The following is a 22,432-nucleotide window of genomic DNA, read 5'->3' as shown; positions in this document are numbered from 1 at the left end:
CTTCTATGGACAATTTCCAAGCACAAACTCCTGCTGGTTTGTAACCAGTCTGCATCAGACTTGAGGCTGAGTTCAAGTGTTTCTGCAGTTTGAGTTGAAATAGTTCTAAATATTAGTCATGTCCGATGTGACTGTATTAGACATCCAATCACACTAGTAAACGTATTCTACTTCAGACTGTTTTAATAACAACTTTTTTATTTTTTAAAATAATATCCAAGATGCCTCTAAGGTGAATTTCCAAAAGCATAGAAGCATAGAATATCAGGGTTGGAAGGGACCTCAGGAGGTCATCTAGTCCAACCCCCTGCTCAAAGCAGGACCAATCCCCAACTAAATCATCCCAGCCAGGGCTTTGTCAAGCCTGACCTTGAAAACCTCTAAAGAAGGAGATTCCACCACCTCCCTAGGTAACCCATTCCAGTACTGCACCACCCTCCTAGTGAAAAAGTTTTTCTTAACATCCAACCTAAACCTTCCCCACTGCAACTTGAGACCATTACTCCTTGTTCTGTCATCTGGTACCCCTGAGAACAGTCTAGATCCATCCTCTACAATAGCAAATGTATCTACAGTCTAGATACATCCTCTACAAAAGCAAATGCTGTGTAATGATTGCCACATCTTTAACAGACAGAATAGTATGAGGTTAATTGACTAAAGCAATGGTTTTTAACCTGTGCTCCGTGGACCCCTGGAGGTCTGTAGACTATGTCTAAGATTTCCAAAGGGGTCGCACCTCCATTCAAAATTTTTTAGGGGGTCCGCAAATGAAAAAAGGTTGAAAACCACTGGACTAAAGAGTTAACAGAACCATTATTTCCCATGTTCCAGTCTCCAATATGGCATATATTGCATATGTACAAGCTACTTCTCCCTTCACTTCTTTTATGTAACTTAAATCAGTTCTTCTCTCTCTTTATTAGCTACTGGTTCTCTGAATAGTGGGGATTTTTCTAAATCAAATTTGCCCAATGGATTATATGAGAATACAAAAACTGCCAAATGAATGGATCAACAAAGAGTGATGTTAGGACTTTTTCTAAAACTGGACAGAATACATTGCAGTGCCTACCAAATCAAGACTCTCTCATGAACTAAGGGATGAAAAAATGGTAACTGTTCCATGGTCTCTTTCCAGACTGTCAAGGTTGCTAACACAAATCAGCTACTTTCCGCAGGTCTCCAGGGCCTGAGCTGGAAGGCATATCTCCGTGGCAATCACAGACCGGAAGGGAAATGAAGTGGCTGTCCGGTTAGTTAATGTTGGCAACTTGCCTAATGCTTAGCCAAAGAGAAAACCAATAAACTTCCAGCAGTCAATGTTTTACAAAAATAACTGAAACCAGTCACTGGATCAGTTGCTTCCTGGGTGCATTCAATAGCAGCTGCAAATCTCTACTCTTTCTTTCTCAACAGGTTTTATACCTGCTGGCAGCATGTATTTTATGTGGTAACTCAATTCTCCCTGGCAGGCATGCTGAACCCTTCTGAGTAGAGAACTCCCCTGCTTCCCTTTCTATACTTCTTACAACCCTGTTCTGCTGCAATTGGTCACTTTTAAAAGAATTGTTGAGGGGCACAGAATTACCAGATAAATATTAAGGGTAAAGCATGTGTTCCCATTGAGGTTGCCAATAATTTATCAGCTCTGACATCTAGCAAAACCTAACTACATTCTGTTCTGGTCAGTCAAATCAGGGAAAGAGAGATGGACTCGGCTTCAGACTGCCTGGCTAGTACTAATGATTTTATAGGTTTCAGAGTAACAGCCGTGTTAGTCTGTATTCGCAAAAAGAAAAGGAGTACTTGTGGCACCTTAGAGACTAACCAATTTATTAGAGCATAAGCTTTCGTGAGCTACAGCTCACTTCCTCAGATGCATATCGTGGAAACTGCAGCAGGCTTTATATATACACAGAGAATATGAAACAATACCTATTCCCACCCCACTGTCCTGCTGGTAATAGCTTATCTAAAGTGATCATCAGGTGGGCCATTTCCAGCACAAATCCAGGTTTTCTCACCCTCCACCCCCCCACACAAATTCACTCTCCTGCTGGTGATAGCCCCAGCTTTATAGTTTGTAAACGATTCCCACTAAGAATGGGGAATGAGACAGCATCTTAGAATCTTTGAGAAAAAAGCCCGTCCTTGAACCATACATGCCAAAGAACGTCTACGTTGTCCCTGCTCATAGATGCTGTGCAGGCCCATGAGAATTAGACTAAGATTTCCAAAGGGGTCCGCACCTCAAATTGAAATTTTTTAAGGGTCCACAAATGAAAAAAGGTTGAAAACCACTGGATTAGTTACATAGACTTTTTTTAGTGCAGAAAGGGGGAACAAATGTGGCATTTTAGAATTTTTCCTGACAAGATGAAGCTCAGAGTTCTGACAGAAGACGCAGTATGCCTGGGGCTGGCCCTGACAGTGGTGACCAGTCAGGCCCCTTTCTTTGGGACAGTCAGTTTTCTATTACAGAGGAAGCATCCTTTCTCCCCCTTCCCCCTCAAATGGATCAGACATTGGGCCATAGGCTCCCCAGCTAAATATTTTGTTCACACCAAAAAGACAATGAAAAATTTCAGCAAATGGTCTCTAAAATGGAGTAATATTGAAACAATAAGCAAGAGAATCTCAGTACAGCTAAGACTCATCTCCTTTTCCTGCCCCAACACGAGGAGCTCTCTTTACTCCCCTGCACCCAAGTGTGGTAGACTTTGTTAAGGGACACTGAATATACTCCTTACCATCCAAGGACAGCCAGTCATGCTGGGAGGAAGGCAGGGTTGGTAGAGCTCTGGCTTTATATTCAAACACCACAGAGTTGGAGATGATCTGATTGTTGAAGGCAACTTGCAGAGTCACAAGCCCGGTATCATGAGCTAAAAACAAAGAACAAGTGGTAAGAACAGGTATTTCTCTGCAGGAATGCATGATTCAGTTTTGTTCTACAGCTCTCGTCATATGCAAAGGGAGAGAGCAAGAGCAGAAAGGGCTTCTGAGAAGTGTTTCTGTGCTTTGCACAGCTGGAAAGTCAGATGTTTATCAGGTTTCTCTAACCTGGAGATATGCTGTAGACTGCAGACTCCATTCGCAGAAGACACAGATTACACCTATGTTGGAGTGATTAAAAGATTAATAAATAACTCAATATTATTTTATCACCAACTTCCCTCTGACGCTACAGTGAAGTTGTCTTTTCATGCACATCAAGCCAAATACCAAGCTTCAGTGCGAGGCCATACAAAACCTCTGCAAAGATCCTGAAAGCGCCAAACCCAGTTAAGACCAAAGAGAAGCCACAGAAACGATGACATCTCCATGGGAGATGTAAAGGGACAGTAAATGCAGCTTCTAGTTCCAGTTAATGTTTAATGTTCTATGTTAAAAGGAAAAAACAAGACATTATTTTAAAACTAATTAATTCAAGCCTTCTAAATGAAAACTGGGATATGAGTTTACTAATGCACATCAACTCTCCAAAGTGCTGTTCGAATAATCTATGGGACAACACACACACAGTGGTGCAGCCCGTACAATACAAGGAAGCTGTCCTATGGATACTCTGGAGTGTCTCTGTTGTATTAACAGAAATAGCTTTGTACATGTGAGGGGAGCCTCCTTGGTATTCTATTTGCTATTATTACATATAAAACATATACAGAAACTTCAAATAAGAACAAACTGCTTATAAAAGTGGAAGGAAAGATGCTGAGGGTTGAAGCTTTGCAGCTGACTGGGCAAGAGATCTGGAGAAAGGGGGCTGAACCTGATAATTTTCCTGGTTTTTTTTAACTAGGAACATGGAGGTCAGTTCTCCATCTGGGCTCATGAAGGACAGGCACACTCTGTCCATGTACTTCACTGGGAGTTTTGTCTAAGTAAGCAGTACCTGGGCCCAATGTGGTTTTAAATATTCTTTTAGAAAATAGCTATCTAATGACACAAGTGAATTGCCATTGCCATTCTAGCTGTGCCATGGACGGAGCTGCTCCACTGACTTAATAGCTTAGACAGGACACTCTAGTCACCACAGTGGAAAAACCCTCATGGTAAGTGTTACTTGCACCTGTTTCGCTGGGGATCTAGGGATTTCTATGGAGCAGCTCCCTTTTGAAATTCCTCCAGGCCTAGAGGAATTCACATTTCAGGATCTTGTGTGTACTTACTGCATTTAGGTATCAAAACAGCAGTTCATTAATTGGTGCTTCCCTCGTGTCACTCTCTAGATTTACAATTTACTCAGTTTTGGTGCCCTTAGGAAAAGTATACAAGTTACAGCAGGGCTCTGTCCAGATCATTTAGAGTGATTAAAATCACAGAAGCATGACTGCTGACCCCTAAACAACTTTAATTAATAGTTCTCCAAGCTGGAAATAAGCCATCTTAAAGTGCTGCCAGTGACTCTTTCTTATACTCCCCAAAACAACCAACCAGAGATTTGTTTAACAGAATAAAAACCCATGTCATATACCATGGGCTCAGTTCTCTATTGCCTTGCACCTGATGCAGTTGAGTGTAGGACACCATCACCAGTGCATGTCAGAGAAAAGCTTTCATTTGATTTTGTTTATATCCACCTTGTTTAGGTAGAAATGACAACACAAGGTACAAGGCAGAGGAGAGTCAGGACCAATGTTCTCTCTAATTTTTGACAGGCCGTGTATGCAAAAAATTTCTTCTGTGCAAATTATTGTGCTTCTGTGCAAATTTTTGTGCATGCGGTGTTTTGCCGTGTGCACGGGGTTTAGGATCTGCGCACAGCTTAGAGGGAACAGTGGTCAGGACCAGAGCTGTTAACTGCTTCTGAAGAATAATCTTGACTAAAGTAGTTCCCAGTCCCGGCTGGTCTCTCTGATCAGCTCATTCTCCTAGTACCTTTCCAGCTGCCCTGAGTGCAAATGGATCAGAGGGGTCCTTAGTTGGTATCATCATCTTTTTCTTTGACTGCTGCTTTCCCCATGGTTTTTGGGAGCCTTAGAGGGAGGTGGGTCTGAACATAGTGCTAGGAGCTAGGTGCTGGCTCTGACCCTAATTCCTTCTGTGGCTTCAATAAGACACGACCCTCTCTGCCTCAGCTGATCCATCAGTAAAATGAGGGTGATAATACTTACTTACCTGCCTCTTACCTGCCTCTCTTCATTTGTAGAGTGTTTTGAAGATGGAAAGTGCCATATAAGGGGCAATTATTATTAATATTACTTAAACTTCAGAAGTCTTCAGAGACTTTAATTTTCCCGTAATTTCTTATGATCTTTTAAACTCAATAGCTTGGTTGTTTTTTTTAATGTAATGCAGAAGACAAATGACATGTAAGTTCTCTCCCTCTCTCTCTCTCTCGGATACTCTTTTGGTCATGCTGGTGATATTTTATCTTGCCAGCTTTTAATTTCCTTCTGCAGTCACTTGCTTTGCTACACTATTTCTTAATCAATCAATGCTCTTAATATTTTTCTTTTATTTTCTTTTTAATCTCTTGCCCTGAAAAAGCAATACTTGTCTAATTACTATAAACAGTGCTTGTTTGGGTGGTTTGGACATTTTGCAGCATATATTAAATCTACACTCTGCTGTTAGGGTTTAAAACATGGATTCGCTCTATTTCAATTAACTTTTTTATTATTTGTTTTCAATCTGTTTGTCTGTATCTCTGTTACTTCCCTTTAAAGCTCCCACACTTGACGTGAAAGTAGTTGTGTTCTAGGACTAACCATTCTGTTTTTCTGATTAAATCATTCTCTGATTTTCCAGTTTGTTTATCCAGCTTTGTCACTTGTTAGAGCCAGAGGGAGATGCAATGAGTTCATCAAAGGTAAACGCAAATCCAGCTGATGGGGGCACAATCTGCAATGCAGAAATGTGGGAAAGAGCCCTGGATGAATCCCAGGGCTGGGATATCAGTACCCTAATTCCAAGTGCACAGAGTCTCTGTTTTCTTCATTCCTCCTGCCCCGTGATATATTAGTTTGAGGCATACCCTGCAAATCTATCATGTAACACAATCTATCATGTAACACATCAGGGAAGGATGTAGGGAAATCATCCTCACTGGCTTCTCCCCTTAGAGCAACTCAGGATATCTGCCCATTTGCAGCACAAGGAGCAGAAGACCCAAGTCTTTTGGAAGAAACATATTTTTTAGTTATGAGTGAAGTGCTTTAACGATGCAGAAGTAGACAGTTCCCTGACCCACAGAATTCACCATCTTACTAGTTCACACACAGCTTGGTGCCACAAGATGGGAACAGTTGGATTAGAAAGTGAGAGATACATCAAGGATGGCTGCCAATGCCAGGGAAGGTGAGCATCTGGGAGGAGAGGAAGCAGCTGAGGGCACCAAGACTTTAGTGCTGGTCTACATGGTCAGTTAATGCACAGCAGGCTAGCGTGCTGTGCATACACACCCTGGATTGCTGCAGAGAAGCCCTTAGAGAGAGAAGAAAGCCACGATGTACAGACGAGTCTCAAAGAAGGCCCTACGTCTAGAGATGAAGCAACAATGCTTGTGTCAGAGGGCTCAGTGCTTTTGCATCTGGCTCATCACACTGTACACTGGCCAGGACTTGCTGTGGGTAGCAGCGAAGGCCAAGCACCATAAGTGAATGCAAGAGACCCCTCTCATGGGTAAGTGCTACCCAGCACAAGAGAGCTGTACTGGGCTCAGAGGTTTGTTCACAGAACTGCTGCACTATATCTACAACTCCACAGCTATAGCTACAAGTCCACAGCTATTGTGACCTGGGTGTGCATCCTCTCCGTCACCCCCACCTTTCACCTGCTGCTCTCCAGAACATTTGCTAAGTGTCGGTTATTTCTCCTATTCATTTCAGTAAGCTGGGTAAACAGAAACTTTGGCTCAGCTCTCTGCTTAGTAATGCTAACATGAACACCCATGGTTAGGTTCATGCACTGAGATACTGCAGTGCTGTGTCAGAGTCAAGGGGAAGAATTCAGGACAGCTTCCTAATATTTGCTGCCCGGCTGGCTGAGCTGGGTTCATATGGCACAGTCCAATCATTATATCACCAGCTGCATGAGATGGGCATACCTTACCTGGGCAGTAACAGCGCAGCACCCCTGGCTGTATTAAAGATGCAGGCACTGAGATCTGATCAAACAGGCAGCTGTAGTTATTGCTGGCTTCCTGCCATGGGCCTGTGATTAGGACTTTCACTCCTCCCTGCAAGGAAAAGGACAGGAAAGAGAAGAAATAGTGTTACAAAGGAAGCATTCCCCAGGGTGGTAAAGCATCACGAGAGAGAACAGAAAACCAAGGCCAGGAAGCAGGACTCTCCAATACAGGCTGAGATCCAGTGCTGATTCTCGCAGTGTTGCCAAGTCACTAGCTAAGTCTCTCTGCAACTGACATTGCTCTGGCTATATCACTGCATGGGTTAGCAAGGGCCCCATTGCCTCAGGCCCTTATAGTGCCATGATCAGATTGTCTAGAGTACCCTTGGGCCTCTGATCTCACCCTGGGGTGCAGGGTTAGTCCCCTAACAACTTTCCTTCTCTTCGCTCCTCCTGCACCCCTCTCCCAAAGGTATAACCATGTGCTGTGCTTCACTGCCTTGACCACAACCCCGCAACAGCCCTGCACTGCGTTCTGCTGCCCTCAGCGCTCAATGTGCGCCTGGCTGAAATGGGTTGCAGACACGCAAACAAAACTTCTACAGCTCAAGTCAGGTGGCTAAGCCGCATACATTTCAGCCTTGCCTGGGGGATGGGGAGGAACCCCTCTGATTGGCTCCTTTCCTTTCTGCCCGCCCTCCTGGGGCATAAGCAGCCAATCAGAGATGCTGAGGGAGTGAGGCGGGAGCAAAACAGAGCACAGATGCTGAGGGTAATTCTGCTCCCTCCTTCCCCTGTAAGGGGAGGGCTTTTCTTCTCCTTTCCCCTCCTCTGCCCTTTCCCTCCCTGTAACACTCAGCCCAAGAAGGGGAGAGGGGACCCCACTGCATCCCCCACAGGCCTAGGACAAGGATGTGAAGAACCCCAGGAGCTGCAGGAGAAGCAGAGGTGGGGCTGGAGGCAGAATTGATTGGGGCGGGGGGGGGGCGGAGACAGGCAGATGTGATTTGCTTTCATTTCTGTAGAAAATGACAGACTCCCACCTTTTTCAGACGACTTTGAGCACTGGCTGCCCTGACTGCCACCGTCTATTCTGCAGAAACAATAGGGAACACTTGAGTCCCTCCTAATGATAGTGGAATGTCACCCGCTGAACACAGCAGAGCACACAACACATGTCACATCCTAAGCCATGCCACACACCAGAACAGAGGGTAGATCATGGAATTTGAGTGGACTGGGGGGGAGGATAAATGAAATCTGGCTCATTTATGGGGCAGGGACATGTGTGCAAATCACCAGCAGCTTCCATCAGACCTCGAACTAGGGATCCAGCTGATGCAGCTGGATAAGGAAGGACACAGATACTAAGACACTTGGGTTCCACAGAGATGGTGTTGTGTAAGTATCTAGACACACAAACAAGTAGACAGATAAATATGCTGCCGTGGTGTCTCCCACCAGTGACTTTAGAAATCTGAGTCAAGCCTATTTCAGACCTTTCCGCTTTCCCTGTGGAGGCTCCAGAGAGCGCTGTGTTGATGCCACACATCTGATCGGGGGACGGAAAAATCAAGTTAATGATGTGGCCTTGTAATGCACACTAGTGAAAGGCGGCACCAGGGTGTTGTTCTTTCAACCACACTGTATTAGCTCTGCCCAGAGAAAAGTCACACTGACCCCTTCACAGATAATGCTGCTAGTGAAAAATGACAGCTTTACGGGCAACTCTACAGAGAACAAATGGCTTCTGGGACGCTCAGTTGTTGTTTGCGGCACTGTATGAGCTGCCGTTTGAAGCACCTGCCAGTGATATTGGAGGTTTTGTACATAAAATGTAACAGGTATGCAGCACACATGGCACTAAGTGATAATGGTTCAGCAAAGCAAACCAGGCACAAGTGAGCTCCAGGAAGCCTGTACTTCCGTTTCGGACACGCTCCTATTAAGCCCCAGTAACAACGCTTTGTCTTTCTGCAGGTCCTTTCAGCCTAGGATCTTAAGGTGCTTTACACACATGGATTAAATCAGCATCACATCTCCCTTTAAGACACATCAGTATAATCCCCATTGTACAAATAAGGAAACTGAGGCACAGAGAGGAAGAGATGTGTCCGAGGACAAACACAGTAAGTGGCAAAGTTTGTAATAGAACCGAGGAGTCTGATGTATTATTATCATCTATATCACAGTAGCACCTCAGAGCCTCAGTCACGGAGCGGGTGCAAGATGCTCTAGAAACACAGAATAAAGCCATGGTCCCTGCTCCTGGCACTCTAACCCATGAAACCAAACTCCCCTCCTAGAGCTCAGACTGGAACTGGAACCCAGGAGTCTTGATTCCCAAGCCCATGTTCTAAGCATCTAAACATCTCTTGCAAGTGCAGAGAGCAGGCAACTTCCCCAGCCATCTTGGGCCATGGGGCCAGGCAGGGCTTGATCCAAAAGTAACCCCTTCAGTTTTCACTCTAACATCCCCCACTCCCTAGTTCTCAACACCCTTGTGTTGGAAGCAACAGATCCTCTGGCAAGGACCGAATGTAGCTCTCTCTGGGGCCTTATCTCCATGCATCTGCCATGCCAGCAGAGCACAACGATGATCTCTGGCACCAGAGGCTGAGGCTCCTGATGACCCAGGAGTGGAAGCCCTGCGCTTGAGTTTCAGTTTTGGATCTGTCTGCTTCAAGGCTGCTCTGCTGGCAATCAGTAGAGGGAGCCAACTGCCTGTGGCTCAGGCCTCAAGCAGAGCCATGGGGCTCTTCTCTTTACCTGGTCCTTTTGGGTTCAGGAGCTCAATGCTTCCTAGCTGCCCTGAGGGATGTGCGCTGGCTCTGCTCCTCAGCTGCACCTCTGTTGGAGGCCCTGCACTTCCCGGGGAACAGCCTGGACAGGCATATGGGGAGAAGGCAGAAAGGATATTCAGCTTGCAAAGTATCTCACAGCTATCCAGTAGATAAAATACTGCAGAGAAGGCAAGGTTGTATTTAGGGGAATGGGAGCCCATCCAAAAGTTAAGGAGTACTTGTGGCACCTTAGAGACTAACCAATTTATTTGAGCATGAGCTTTCGTGAGCTACAGCTCACTTCATCGGATGCATACCGTGGAAACTGCAGAAGACATTATATACACACAGAGACCATGAAACAATACCTCCTCCCACCCCACTGTCCTGCTGGTAATAGCTTATCTAAAGTGATCATCAAGTTGGGCCATTTCCAGCACAAATCCAGGTTTTCTCACCCCCCCCCCCCCACAAACTCACTCTCCTGCTGGTAATAGCCCATCCAAAGTGACCACTCTCTTCACAATGTGTATGATAATCAAGGTGGGCCATTTCCTGCACAAATCCAGGTGAGGTTGAGAGAACCTGGATTTGTGCAGGAAATGGCCCACCTTGATTATCATACACATTGTGAAGAGAGTGGTCACTTTGGATGGGCTATTACCAGCAGGAGAGTGAGTTTGTGGGGGGGGGGGGGTGAGAAAACCTGGATTTGTGCTGGAAATGGCCCAACTTGATGATCACTTTAGATAAGCTATTACCAGCAGGACAGTGGGGTGGGAGGAGGTATTGTTTCATGGTCTCTGTGTGTATATAATGTCTTCTGCAGTTTCCACGGTATGCATCCGATGAAGTGAGCTGTAGCTCACGAAAGCTCATGCTCAAATAAATTGGTTAGTCTCTAAGGTGTCACAAGTACTCCTTTTCTTTTTGCGAATACAGACTAACACGACTGTTACTCTGAAACCCATCCAAAAGTTGAGATGCTGTAACAAAATCAGGGTGTCATTGCCACCTAATGACCTGCCTGGAGTGCTGTGTAGCAAGTACCTTTAAGTCTGCTGCATCCAGATATTTTCTTTCTGAGAAGGGTTTCCTCCCCTAGATAAGAAAATGGAGTTGAAGACCAGGGGTACCTGAAATACTGATGGAGAGCCTAGTTTCTGACATCATTCAGGTTGACATAAGTTTCCCATTGTGATCCCTTACTTTGCTAAACTGAAACCAATCTGCTGGAAATGGCATAGCTATGGACTTATGCTAGAAGCAGGAAGCCTGCCAAACAATCAGCTGGGCCACTGGATGATCACAGTGCTAAAAGAGCACTCAAGGAAGACACAAGGCCATTGCGGAGAAGCTAAATGAATTCTTTGCATTGGTCTTCATTGCAGAGGATGTGAGGGACATTCCTACACCCGAGCCATTCCTTTTAGTTGACAAATCTGAGGAACTGTCCCAGACTGAGGTGTCAATAGAGGAGCTTTGAGAACAAGTTGATAAATTAAGAAGTAAGTCACCAGGACCAGATGGTATTCATTCAAGAGTTTTAAAGGAATTCAAATATGAAATTGCAGAACTACTAACTGTGGGATGTAACCTATCACTTAAATCAGCTTCTGCACCAGATGACTGGTGGCTAGCTAATGTAACTCCTATTTTTAAAAAAGGCTCCAGAGGTGATCCTGAAAATTACATCCTGGTAAGCATAACTTCAGTACCAGGCAAAGTGGTTGAAATTACAGAAAAGAACAGAATTATCAGACACAGATGAACATTTTATGTTGGAGAAAAGTCAACATGGCTTTTGTAAAGGGAAACCATGTATCACCAATCTATTAGAATTCTTTGAGGGAGTCAATAAACATGTGGACAAGGGTGATCCAGTGTACTTGGACTTTCAGAAAGCCTTTGACAAGGTCCCTTACCAAAGGCTCTTAAGCAAAGTAGTCAGTCAAGGGATAAGCAGGAAAGTCCTCTCATGGATCAGTAACTGGTTAAAATATAGGAAACAAAGGGTAGGGAATAAATGGTAATTTTTCAGAGTGGAGAGAGGTAAATAGCGGGGTCTGCCGAGGATCTATACCAGGACCAGTGCTGTTCCGAAATGATCTGGAAAAAGGGGTAAACAGGGAGGTGGAAGAGTTTGTTGATGACATAAAATTACTCAAGATAGTTAAGTCCAAAGCTGACTGTTAAGAATTACAAAGGGATCTTGCAAAACTGGGCGAGTAGGCAAGAAAATCATAGAATCATAGAATATCAGGGTTGGAAGGGACCCCAGAAGGTCATCTAGTCCAACCCCCTGCTCAAAGCAGGACCAATTCCCAGTTAAATCATCCCAGCCAGGGCTTTGTCAAGCCTGACCTTAAAAACCTCTAAGGAAGGAGATTCTACCACCTCCCTAGGTAACGCATTCCAGTGTTTCACCACCCTCTTAGTGAAAAAGTTTTTCCTAATATCCAATCTAAACCTCCCCCACTGCAACTTGAGACCATTACTCCTCATTCTGTCATCTGCTACCATTGAGAACAGTCTAGAGCCATCCTCTTTGGAACCCCCTTTCAGGTAGTTGAAAGCAGCTATCAAATCCCCCCTCATTCTTCTCTTCTGCAGGCTAAACAATCCCAGCTCCCTCAGCCTCTCCTCATAACTCATGTGTTCCAGTCCCCTAATCATTTTTGTTGCCCTTCGCTGGACTCTCTCCAATTTATCCACATCCTTCTTGAAGTGTGGGGCCCAAAACTGGACACAGTACTCCAGATGAGGCCTCACCAATGTCGAATAGAGGGGAACGATCACGTCCCTCGATCTGCTCGCTATGCCCCTACTTATACATCCCAAAATGCCATTGGCCTTCTTGGCAACAAGGGCACACTGCTGACTCATATCCAGTTTCTCGTCCACTGTCACCCCTAGGTCCTTTTCCGCAGAACTGCTGCCTAGCCATTCGGTCCCTAGTCTGTAGCTGTGCATTGGGTTCTTCCGTCCTAAGTGCAGGACCCTTCACTTATCCTTATTGAACCTCATCAGATTCCTTTTGGCCCAATCTTCCAATTGGTCTAGGTCCTTCTGTATCCTATCCCTCCCCTCCAGCGTATCTACCACTCCTCCCAGTTTAGTATCATCCGCAAATTTGCTGAGAGTGCAATCCACACCATCCTCCAGATCATTTATGAAGATATTGAATAAAACCGGCCCCAGGACCGACCCTTGGGGCACTCCACTTGATACCGGCTGCCAACTAGACATGGAGCCATTGATCACTACCCGTTGAGCCCGACAATCTAGCCAGCTTTCTACCCACCTTATAGTGCATTCATCCAGCCCATACTTCCTTAACTTGCTGACAAGAATACTATGGGAGACCGTGTCAAAAGCTTTGCTAAAGTCAAGAAACAATACATCCACTGCTTTCCCTTCATCCACAGAACCAATAATCTCATCGTAAAAGGCGATTAGATTAGTCAGGCATGACCTTCCCTTGGTGAATCCATGCTGGCTGTTCCTGATCACTTTCCTCTCATGCAAGTGCTTCAGGATGAATGGCAGATGAAAGTCCATGTTGATAAATTCAAAGTAATGCACATTGGAAAACATGATCCCACCTATACATAGAAAACAATGGGTCTAAATTAGCTGTTACCACTCAAGAAGAGATCTTGGAGTCATTATGGATAGTTCTCTGAAAACGTCTGCTCAATTTGTAGTGGCAGTCAAAAAAGCTAGCAGAATGTTAGGAACTATGAGAAAAGGGATAGCCAATAAGACAGAAAATATCATAATGCTGCTATATAAATCCATATGTAACAGGATGCTTGGAGGGCCAGGTGGCCTAGTGGTTGGCATGCTTGATGGCTTCTTGTTTCCCCGGTCAAGGTGCCTCAGTCTTTCAGGCAGTGGGGCTAGGAGGTCCTAAGCCCTCCCACTCCATCAGGTCCCAGCCCAGGGCCCTGTGTGAGATGACAACTGACCAGGGGGCACTCCGAGCAGGAAGTCTAAATCCACTGTCCTAGGCTACTTTGTACCAGAGCCCCCACAGTCTGGGGTGTGGCCCCAGTGGTTCCATTTGCTGGTGTGGCTGGCCTCCCATGGTGCCCTTCTGTGGATCATGGGCCCTGCTGTGGTACCAGCTCTTTCAGGAATGGCATCCGTAAGTCTGGTGCGTACAAATGCCACAATGTCTCTGGGTAGCAGTCACCTAGTTGGCTATTAGGTCTCTTCCACAGTCTCCCTTGACTGGGAGACAGAAAGTGCTCCCCGGTGGCTGCCTTGGCAGGCAGGTGACTGGTCTTTTCTATCGGATAAGGTGGTGCCTCTTCCCTAGCTCCTGCCTCTTCCCTAGTCAGCACTGACCTGGCCCCGGTCTCTCCTCTTTTACCCCCTTCAGGCCTGGAATTGGCTGCAGGTATAATAGGATGAGGCTATCTGGGCCCAAAGATCTCCTTAACTCTGCCATGCTGGTGGGCAGTTTCTCCAATTCGACACACCATGGTACACTCACATCTTGTCACCCCATCTCAAAACCATATCAGAATTAGAAAAAGTGCAGAGAAGGGCAACAAAAATGACTTGGGTCTGGAACAGCTTCCGCGTGGGGATAGATTAAAAAGACTGGGACTGTTCTGCATGGATAAGAGATGACGAAGGGCACCAAAAGTCTAACTGGGTTCAAAATAAGAATTAGGTAAGTTCATGGAGGATAGGTCCATCAATGGCTACTAATCAAGAGGGTGAGGGATACAACCCCAGGCTCTGGATGTCCTTAATCCTCTGACTGCCAGAAACTGGGACTGGATGATGCGATGGATCACTTGATAAATTGCCCTGTTCTGTTCATTCCCTCTGAAGCATCTGGCACCATCCACTGTCAGAAGATGCATATTGGGTGAGATGGACCATTGGAATAATCCAGTACGGCTGTTCTTATGTAAAATTTTTCTGGAACTGTTTTCTGGAACAGACAAAGTGTCTGGGGGTGAGCTTGCTTTTTGCATTTATTCCTCAAGTTTATTTGTAATGGCTTCACCCTGAAAGGGAGTGGTTTGCTCCAGGGGTGTATTTGGCACGCACTGTACCTGCTGCCTCGTACTTACAAATAGGAAAACTGAGAATAGGCCCAGATTCAGCATAGCAGGGGCAATTCTATGGCACTTTCCCAAAGCTGAATCTGGCCCACAAAGGGGTGAAGCTACTTGTTTGAGTCAGTGCTCTTTCTCTGTCTCTCATTTTCGCCAGCTATAAATTGGAATAATAATACATCCCATGTAGAAAGCTAGAAACCTCATTCTACCAAGATCCCCTCATTGAGCAAATCTTCAATGTTTTAAAAACCCTAAGGAAATTCTCAGGCAAGAAATGTCATTAATCTGGAGTTAAAACTGAAAATTAAAAAACAAAAATTCACCTCACCTTTCAGGAATCCAGCCCACCCTTTTATCTCTTCAGAGAATGTTTCAGTTTTCTCTCTAAGTAAAGGCACTAAATTTCCAGACATTCTGAATTTAAGGTTCAATGAAAGGAGCAATGACAAATGTGTTACGAAGGGCACCCAAAGAGCTGGGCCCCTTGGATCACCGCTTGAGAACACCAAGTGTCTTGGAAATAATGTGGTCCTTAGAAAACTCACTGTGTATTCTCATACTCCTTCAGTTTAGGCTTTGTGACTCCAGAGGCCCCTCCACCTCACGCCCCTGGCTCATTCTGCCCAGGAAAGAATGCCATCAAAGACAAGGCTAAAGTGTCAGTGTGGTATATCTCAGTGGAATAAGCACAGAGCAGGCCAAAGGGAAGTGAGTGGAGCAGGGAGCAGAAGGAAAGGGGCAGAGGAATCTTGACTCCTCTTTTCTTTTCTTGGTCCTGGAAGATCACTTAAGAACTCACCTGAGTCTCAGAATCCCTTCCATTCACATTTTCACCTTTCCCAGAAACACACCTTTCCCTGCCCCATGCACACACGTTTTCAGTAGTTCAACATCCAACTCTATTACATCCCTCCACGCAAAAAATCAAATCACCTACCTGAGCCAAGAGGGTAGGGGGCTAGTGTGAGGCTGTGGGAAGAGTTACACCCTTTGCAGGCCTCTCTGTATCAATCATCCCAGAATCCTTTGGGACAAAGCCACTTGCATCATTAGCTGCCTTGTTCCCAACTTTGCTTCCTTCTCTTATAGTCATTTATTTTATTTCCCAAGAAACCATATAGGGTTTGTGGGACCCCTGAGGAGAGACCCAGGGCACAGGTTTTTCAGGTCACAGTACAGATGGGAGGGTGAGTGGATCCCAGGAGCCAAGGGTGTAGAGGAAGGGCATACAGCAAACAGCCAAAGGTCACGGATGGTGGGAGGTGACAACCAGACCCCCCTGAATGAAGGCAGAGCGTACTCACTGTCCTGAGCCATGCACGCAGTGTGCTTTTCTTTTCTTCCCTTTTGGAGTTAGTGGCAATAAAATGCATGGGCCCCTTTTAAAGGGCCCAGTCTGGCTATACCAGCTCAGACATGTTAAGGAGTCATTGTGGCCTGGCCCAGGTCAGGGCGGAAGGGTTATTACTGATGCCTTATGTGCATTCAGCACGTTTGAATACCTCCTTTAGGATGTGTGCTTCCCTCATCCCCAACACACACACTGCTGAAGTGGGGACCCAGCAATGGCCCCTCATGAGCACATCTCTGAAAACTCCACTGTGACCCATGGGAAGGAGCACTTACTGTGTACCTACTACAGCAACCAGAAACAAAGAGAAGCCTAGTGCATACTGACCCCCAGGGGAGCATCTTCTCTGCACCCTCCTGTGCACCAGTGGGACGCACCTCTCCTGTGGATCGTGCAGCCCCAGACTAAGGTCCCACTCTATCACACTTGCTCTAAAACGGGCCACAAATAGCACTTCCCTCTGGCAGGGGCCATCCCACCTCCACATTCCCTCAGCATCAGCAAACAGGGTTCCCTGTTGAGGGCATAAGCTGGGCAGCAGCATCTCTTCACAGCGTAGGCCCAGTCGTTCCTTTCCTCTTCCTTCTTTTATGTCTGTCATCTGGGCCAAGTAAGTTTGCGAGCACCAGCTGAACCCCCTCTCCTAGCCACATAAACCCTCTATGTTCGTATCCATGACTGAAAAATGGACTTTACCGTTGGCTCTACTCGGGTGTTTCACAACCCAGACAGGCAGAGTACCCCATCACTCAGCTAAGCAGGATTCCTTAGCCTGTGTCCTGCCAGCTTTTTTGTCAGTCCCACAACAGATTCCAAATGTTCATGCACCAAGCCACACCAAGTACTTAGATCCTCACAATAATGTTCACTAATATTCAAATCAGCATATTTGTTGTTGAAAAAGGGATCAGGTTTTGGCTGCAGTTGTGAGCTGCAATAGTGACATCCAGTGACCAATAGGTGTACCACACCATGCACTTAGCCTGGCAACAATATCTCCTGTCTCAGGGCTAGGCACCTACAGATTTCAACAGAAGCCCTTCATGTGCAGACGAGGCAGAATTTGATTGTAAAGGTGGGAGACTGGATCTGAGTCAGAGCTAGAAAAGTGTTACTGTTCTACCTAAGAAAAAATATTCTTCCCAGCGGAGGGTGTGATGGGCAAGATTTAGCTGAATTCCAGAGAAAACGACATTGCAATAGCTTCTTCCAGTTAGATGGTGGTCTCAGCACTTTACAAATAACATAGTCAAAAGTTCAAGTTCCTCTAGCAACTGCAAGGGGTTATCCTGTAAACTCTTTGGGGGCAGGGATTGTGTTTTTGTGGTGTTTGCACAGCACCCGACACAGACGGTCCTGGTCTGTGAGAAGGACGTCTAGGTACTACCCCAGTACACATAATAAGTAATAATACAATGTATAGAAATATAGTAAGGCATACATTTAACAGTCAACCAAACAAATACAGATGTCCCAGGTGTGATATGCTTGAGAGCAGGTTGCTGTGTGAACCTTAACTTTTGAATGTCCTGATTCTTATGCTTTTGCATTCTCGGCCTTAACGATACTGCACAGAAGTTGTTTGCACTTAATCTTTGCTTTTAAAATAATCACTAGTAGCATTTCTGAGAAAGGTGTTCAAATCAGTCAGATGAAGGATTATTTTGGCGAGGAAAATTCCAGCAAACAAATGAAACAGGGATCCCTGTAGCCCAAAGCAGCTAGACTTCCTATCAAACTGGAGGAAAATCTACTCTTTCTATCACTCATAGCTGAAGGCTGAAGCTACTATGCAAGTCTGTTACACAAAAGATGTGTGTGTTCTACAAACCCCTTTTTCTTTTAGAAGTCTCCCATTCAGGCACCAGCCTGTCCTAACTCCGCTTAGTTTTTTAAACAACTGGCAAATACAGGGCAACAAAGTTCCATCCACTCCAGCTTTAGGTTTAAGGTAGCAGCATGGAGCACAACATTACCTGTGTTATATTAGAGAAGGGTCTATAGAGACCTTGCATTTTGGGGGCAAAATCTGTATAGCAGCCTGCTGCTTGAGCAAGGGATCAATGACCCTCTGTAAAAAATCCTCAAGTCCTTCCTCAGCATTAGACTGTGGTTTTAAAGAGAGATTCTCTTCAGATTCTTTGGGTTCTGATAAACAGAAACTGGGAGTATCTCCCATCCCTCTCACATTGAGGCAGGGACAAGGAACAGCTTCCTGTAAAAATCAGAAGAGCTCTTTAGTAATCAGATGCATAGGTATGTTTGCATTTGTTTTCCAAGGAGATACTAGTATATTTAGCTGTTCCTGTGCTGCCCTCCAGTGGCAAATTTCAGGAGAGACTCTCTAGGACAGTTTAAAGGTGCTCAGTTACTATTTAGGGCATGGCTACACTTGTGAGTTAGAGCGCATTAAAGCAGCCCCGGGCACCCTAGCTCACTCCCCGTCCACACTGGCAAGGCACGTAGAGCGCTCTGACTCCACTCTAGAGTGCTCCTGGTACTCCATCTTGGTGAGAAGATTAACACTTGTTGCGTAGTGGCTGAAACGCCCGGGCATCAGTGTGAATGAGGTGTTGCATTACTGCGCTCTGATCAGCCTCTGGAAACGTCCCATAATCCCCTTAAGTCAAGTGGACACTCTTCTCATTGTTTTGAACTCGCTGTAGGAATGCGGATATGCCCTTTGAAAACTCCGTTTCTGACAGCCGGCTGCTTATCTGCTCTGAGAAAAAGCAACCATTACTGTGGAATGCTGTGTGAGAGAGAGAGAGGGGGGATCTGCTGCTGTCTGAACTTACAAGGCAGCCTGCTGACATGCTCTCAGCCCCCCCTCCCCAAAACCCACTCTCTCCCCACATACACACAACACACTCCCTGTCACACTCCACCTCACCCCCCCCCCCCCATTTGAAAAGCATGTTGCAGTTAATTGCATGCTGGGATAGCTACCAATATTGCACCGCTCCCAATGCTGCTGCAAGTGCTGCAAATGTGGCCACACCAGTGCGCTTGAAGCTGTCAGTGTGGATAGATTGCAGCGCTTTCCCTACTGCGCTCTACGAAGGCTGGTTTAACTCAAAGCGCTCTACATCTGCAAGTGTAGCCATACTCTTAGTATTTGTATTCAGCACCACAACTGTAGAAAGCGCTTTACCGAGAGGATAAGGCATAGTCCCTGCCCCAAGGAGCTTACAATTGAGGTTACATATGACACAGCTTGACACAGGGTGAGTGGCCATCTAGCTCAGTAGGGAGTGGGGATTCTGTTTGTCCACAAGCGTAGCCAGCTCTTTCAGTTTTGTATCCAGAGCCCAGACACTGGCACTGCTGAGACACAGCTGATAGCTGGAAGGGCATTCTGGGTAAATGAGAACACCGACTATCACCTTTGCTTCAGAATTTCCCTTTCCAGCATGGACAGAACAGACAGCATTTACAGTGGAGGAGGGTTCCCTAGGGCCCTTTGTACTAGAGTGATGCATTTTACCCACTGCTGCAGCTGGCTGGTGGCTACTAAGATATAAATGGTTTTTCATGTCAGAAGTTTTTTGATTTTCTTAAATTAATTACAGCAAAAGAGCATTTTATAACAGAGTGGTGATGGGCTCACCGCAGCCTTTCCTGCATGTCTGAGTCTGAATCTTTCCTGCATCATCTGAGATTGCTTAGGGCACAACCAAGGCTCCACCATCCCTGTCTATCCTGAGCCATTGTTTACGTGTCCTCTATGTTGTTAAGTCCCCTAAGTTTTCCCTCTCTAAGTGCTGTTCAAAGGAGGGATTGTTTCGATCAGCAACTGTGCATGTTCTTCCCGCTGCCCAGCGCAATGACTGTCATGACAGAAGCTCTGGCTTCATTCTTAACAGCGCTCACAAAAAATTGCAGGTAAAGACAGTACCTTAATAACCAGGGCTTAATTTTTAATGAAAGAGGTGATGGGGCTCAAGCAATTTTTTTTATTTTCATAACTGACGTGACAAGCCCAGAGGTACCGGGGCTATTAACTGCCAAGCTAGGAGTGCTGGGGCTCCAGCACAAATTAAGCGCTGCCAATCACATGAATTCATATTCAGAGATGATCAAGTGAACCTGACTTGACCTAGGATCTTTCTTCTGGTTCAGATGAGTTCAGCCCTTTCCACAGCTCTTGGCCTACACTGATGGGTCTGGCTAAAGAGCTCAGAAGCTTCTCTGCTGGGCCCTGTTGCCAGTCTAAACAGAAAGCATCTGCACAGTTCACTCTGTGGGTTTCCCTGACACTCATGTTCTGAGATTTCCCCCCAACATTTTTGGATAACAAGCCAAACTAACTCTAGCCATGTTGCTTGTGAACACACCAAAGAGTGACTGAGATGCTAGGAGCTCATGTACGTACGTTTGGATTGGCAGAAAGAGACTGGAGGATTTTTAACTCAGCTAAAATAATGTAACTGGCCAATTTATTTACAGTTAATCCACCTGAACTGAACTTTGCAATATGTTGTCTACATGACTCTTCATTGTCTCTGGTTGTGTTACTGCTGGGCTCTTCGTAACTACAGGAGAGTCATATGTTTAAAACAAACAATGACAGTAGAAAAAGGAAAGAAGAATGTGGGGAGTTTTCTGTGACCCTGTAATAATATCCCCATCAAACAGCCTGAGATTGACACGCTTGCCAGTGATCCCTCAATACTTCTTCCCTAAGGCCTCAATCTAAACCCATGGAAATCAGTGGGAGTCTTTCCCCGGACTTCAGAGGTCTTTGGGAGATGGCGCCTGTGAAAGAGGAATTGGAGAATAAAAAAGGAAGAACAAGATGGATCATCAAACCCCCAGGAGGGACACAGAGGCCAGAAGAAAACAAAAGATGACATTTGTTTACACTTTTTATTAGCATTAGGGTTTAAGTTTATCCGATGTTTAAAGAGTTCCTTTCACAGGTGACTAATCTCACTGAAGCTATGAAGCAAGGGCCCTGACAGCAAAGCATTTTTTCTATTGTGTTAGGCCAATAGAAACATTTATTATGAAAGCTTGGTGCAGGCAATTTGTGTTCAGGGAAAAATGATTTTCACCTTGGTAACTCTTCCAGCTCCACTGAGAATCCAAACAAGGTAAATCCTACCATACACATTGAAGCACAGTCATTTCAATGCCTGTGGAAACTCATTTCCAAGGAAACATTAATTGCAAACTGAATGGTAAAATAAAACGAAAATGATTATTGTGATGAACCCAACAATCCTAGATTCCTAGGACCCAAAGCAGAGTATGTTTTGCAGATGCAGAAAGTTAATTTTATGGCTTTTCTCACTCAGCTCACAATGAAAACTTGCTAATGGGTTGCTGATAAATGTGAAGTGCACAGTACATAATATTTTTATGATGTGATTATGTCAGCCAAGGGATATGAACACCAGAAAGCAAAAACGTAAAGTGCACCAGAAAGGACAGTATTAAGATGCACTTCTGAGCGGTTCTTTGTTAAATGGGATAGTGGTCTGGGCCCAGTGCCAGGATCTCACAGCACACCTGTCTGTGTGATCCTCAGAAAAACCTGCCTAAAATGAAGAAAACCCAACAAGGCTTTCTTAGGACAATAATGCCACCATGGTTACATGATCTAACACAAATTCTGGCTTGGGGCCTTTCCGAATGCCCTCAGAAGCAGAAGAAAGAGATTCTTGACAGCTCTGTGCTAGAATCCTTGCAGAAGGTGAACTCCGCAGTGAACTGTCTGGAATCCCCACAAATCTGAAACACAGAAAGAGCAGCACAGGAGCAATAGAATAGCAATTTGGGGCCTGTTCCCAGTGGGTACAAATGCAAGAAAAAAAATTCTCTCCATATCTCAGCAGTTGTGTATAACAAATATTGTACATCAGTAAAGAAAATTAACATCTGAGGTGATGTTTTGAGCTGCTTGGGATTCAAGATTTGTGTCCATACACTCCAGCTTTGGATCTAGCCAATTAAGAAGAAATCCTGGACCCAACATTATATTTGAAAACTGGTCCCCAGTGATTCTGGCCATAGAATAATCAAACCTAGAGGATCATTCAAAGGAAAATAACACCAAATTCTGTGAGAGGAAGAGAGATCACTGGTGGTTTAGTGAATCAATTAGATTATAAAAAGGTTTCCATGACAGCAGCTAA

At 45.2% G+C, this 22,432-nt stretch overlaps 1 protein-coding gene across 18 annotated transcripts in view; it reads right to left on the bottom strand.

The window, feature by feature from the left end:
- Positions 1-22,432, bottom strand: part of CAMTA1 (calmodulin binding transcription activator 1) — a 953,213-nt gene that overhangs the window by 106,263 nt on the left and 824,518 nt on the right. For all 18 annotated transcript variants that reach the window (XM_073316814.1, XM_073316813.1, XM_073316817.1 and 15 more), the window contains 2 exons: positions 7,060-7,186; positions 2,754-2,888 (listed from right to left, as the gene is read on the bottom strand). In XM_073316814.1, coding sequence (XP_073172915.1) covers positions 2,754-2,888; positions 7,060-7,186 — 262 coding nt within the window. The remainder of the gene's footprint in view (positions 1-2,753; positions 2,889-7,059; positions 7,187-22,432) is intronic.

Source organism: Lepidochelys kempii, chromosome 18 (genome assembly GCF_965140265.1).
Source record: "Lepidochelys kempii isolate rLepKem1 chromosome 18, rLepKem1.hap2, whole genome shotgun sequence".
Classification (NCBI taxonomy): domain Eukaryota; kingdom Metazoa; phylum Chordata; order Testudines; family Cheloniidae; genus Lepidochelys; species Lepidochelys kempii.
Note: the sequence above shows the minus strand (reverse complement) of the source record. Positions and strands in the feature narration are given on the sequence as shown.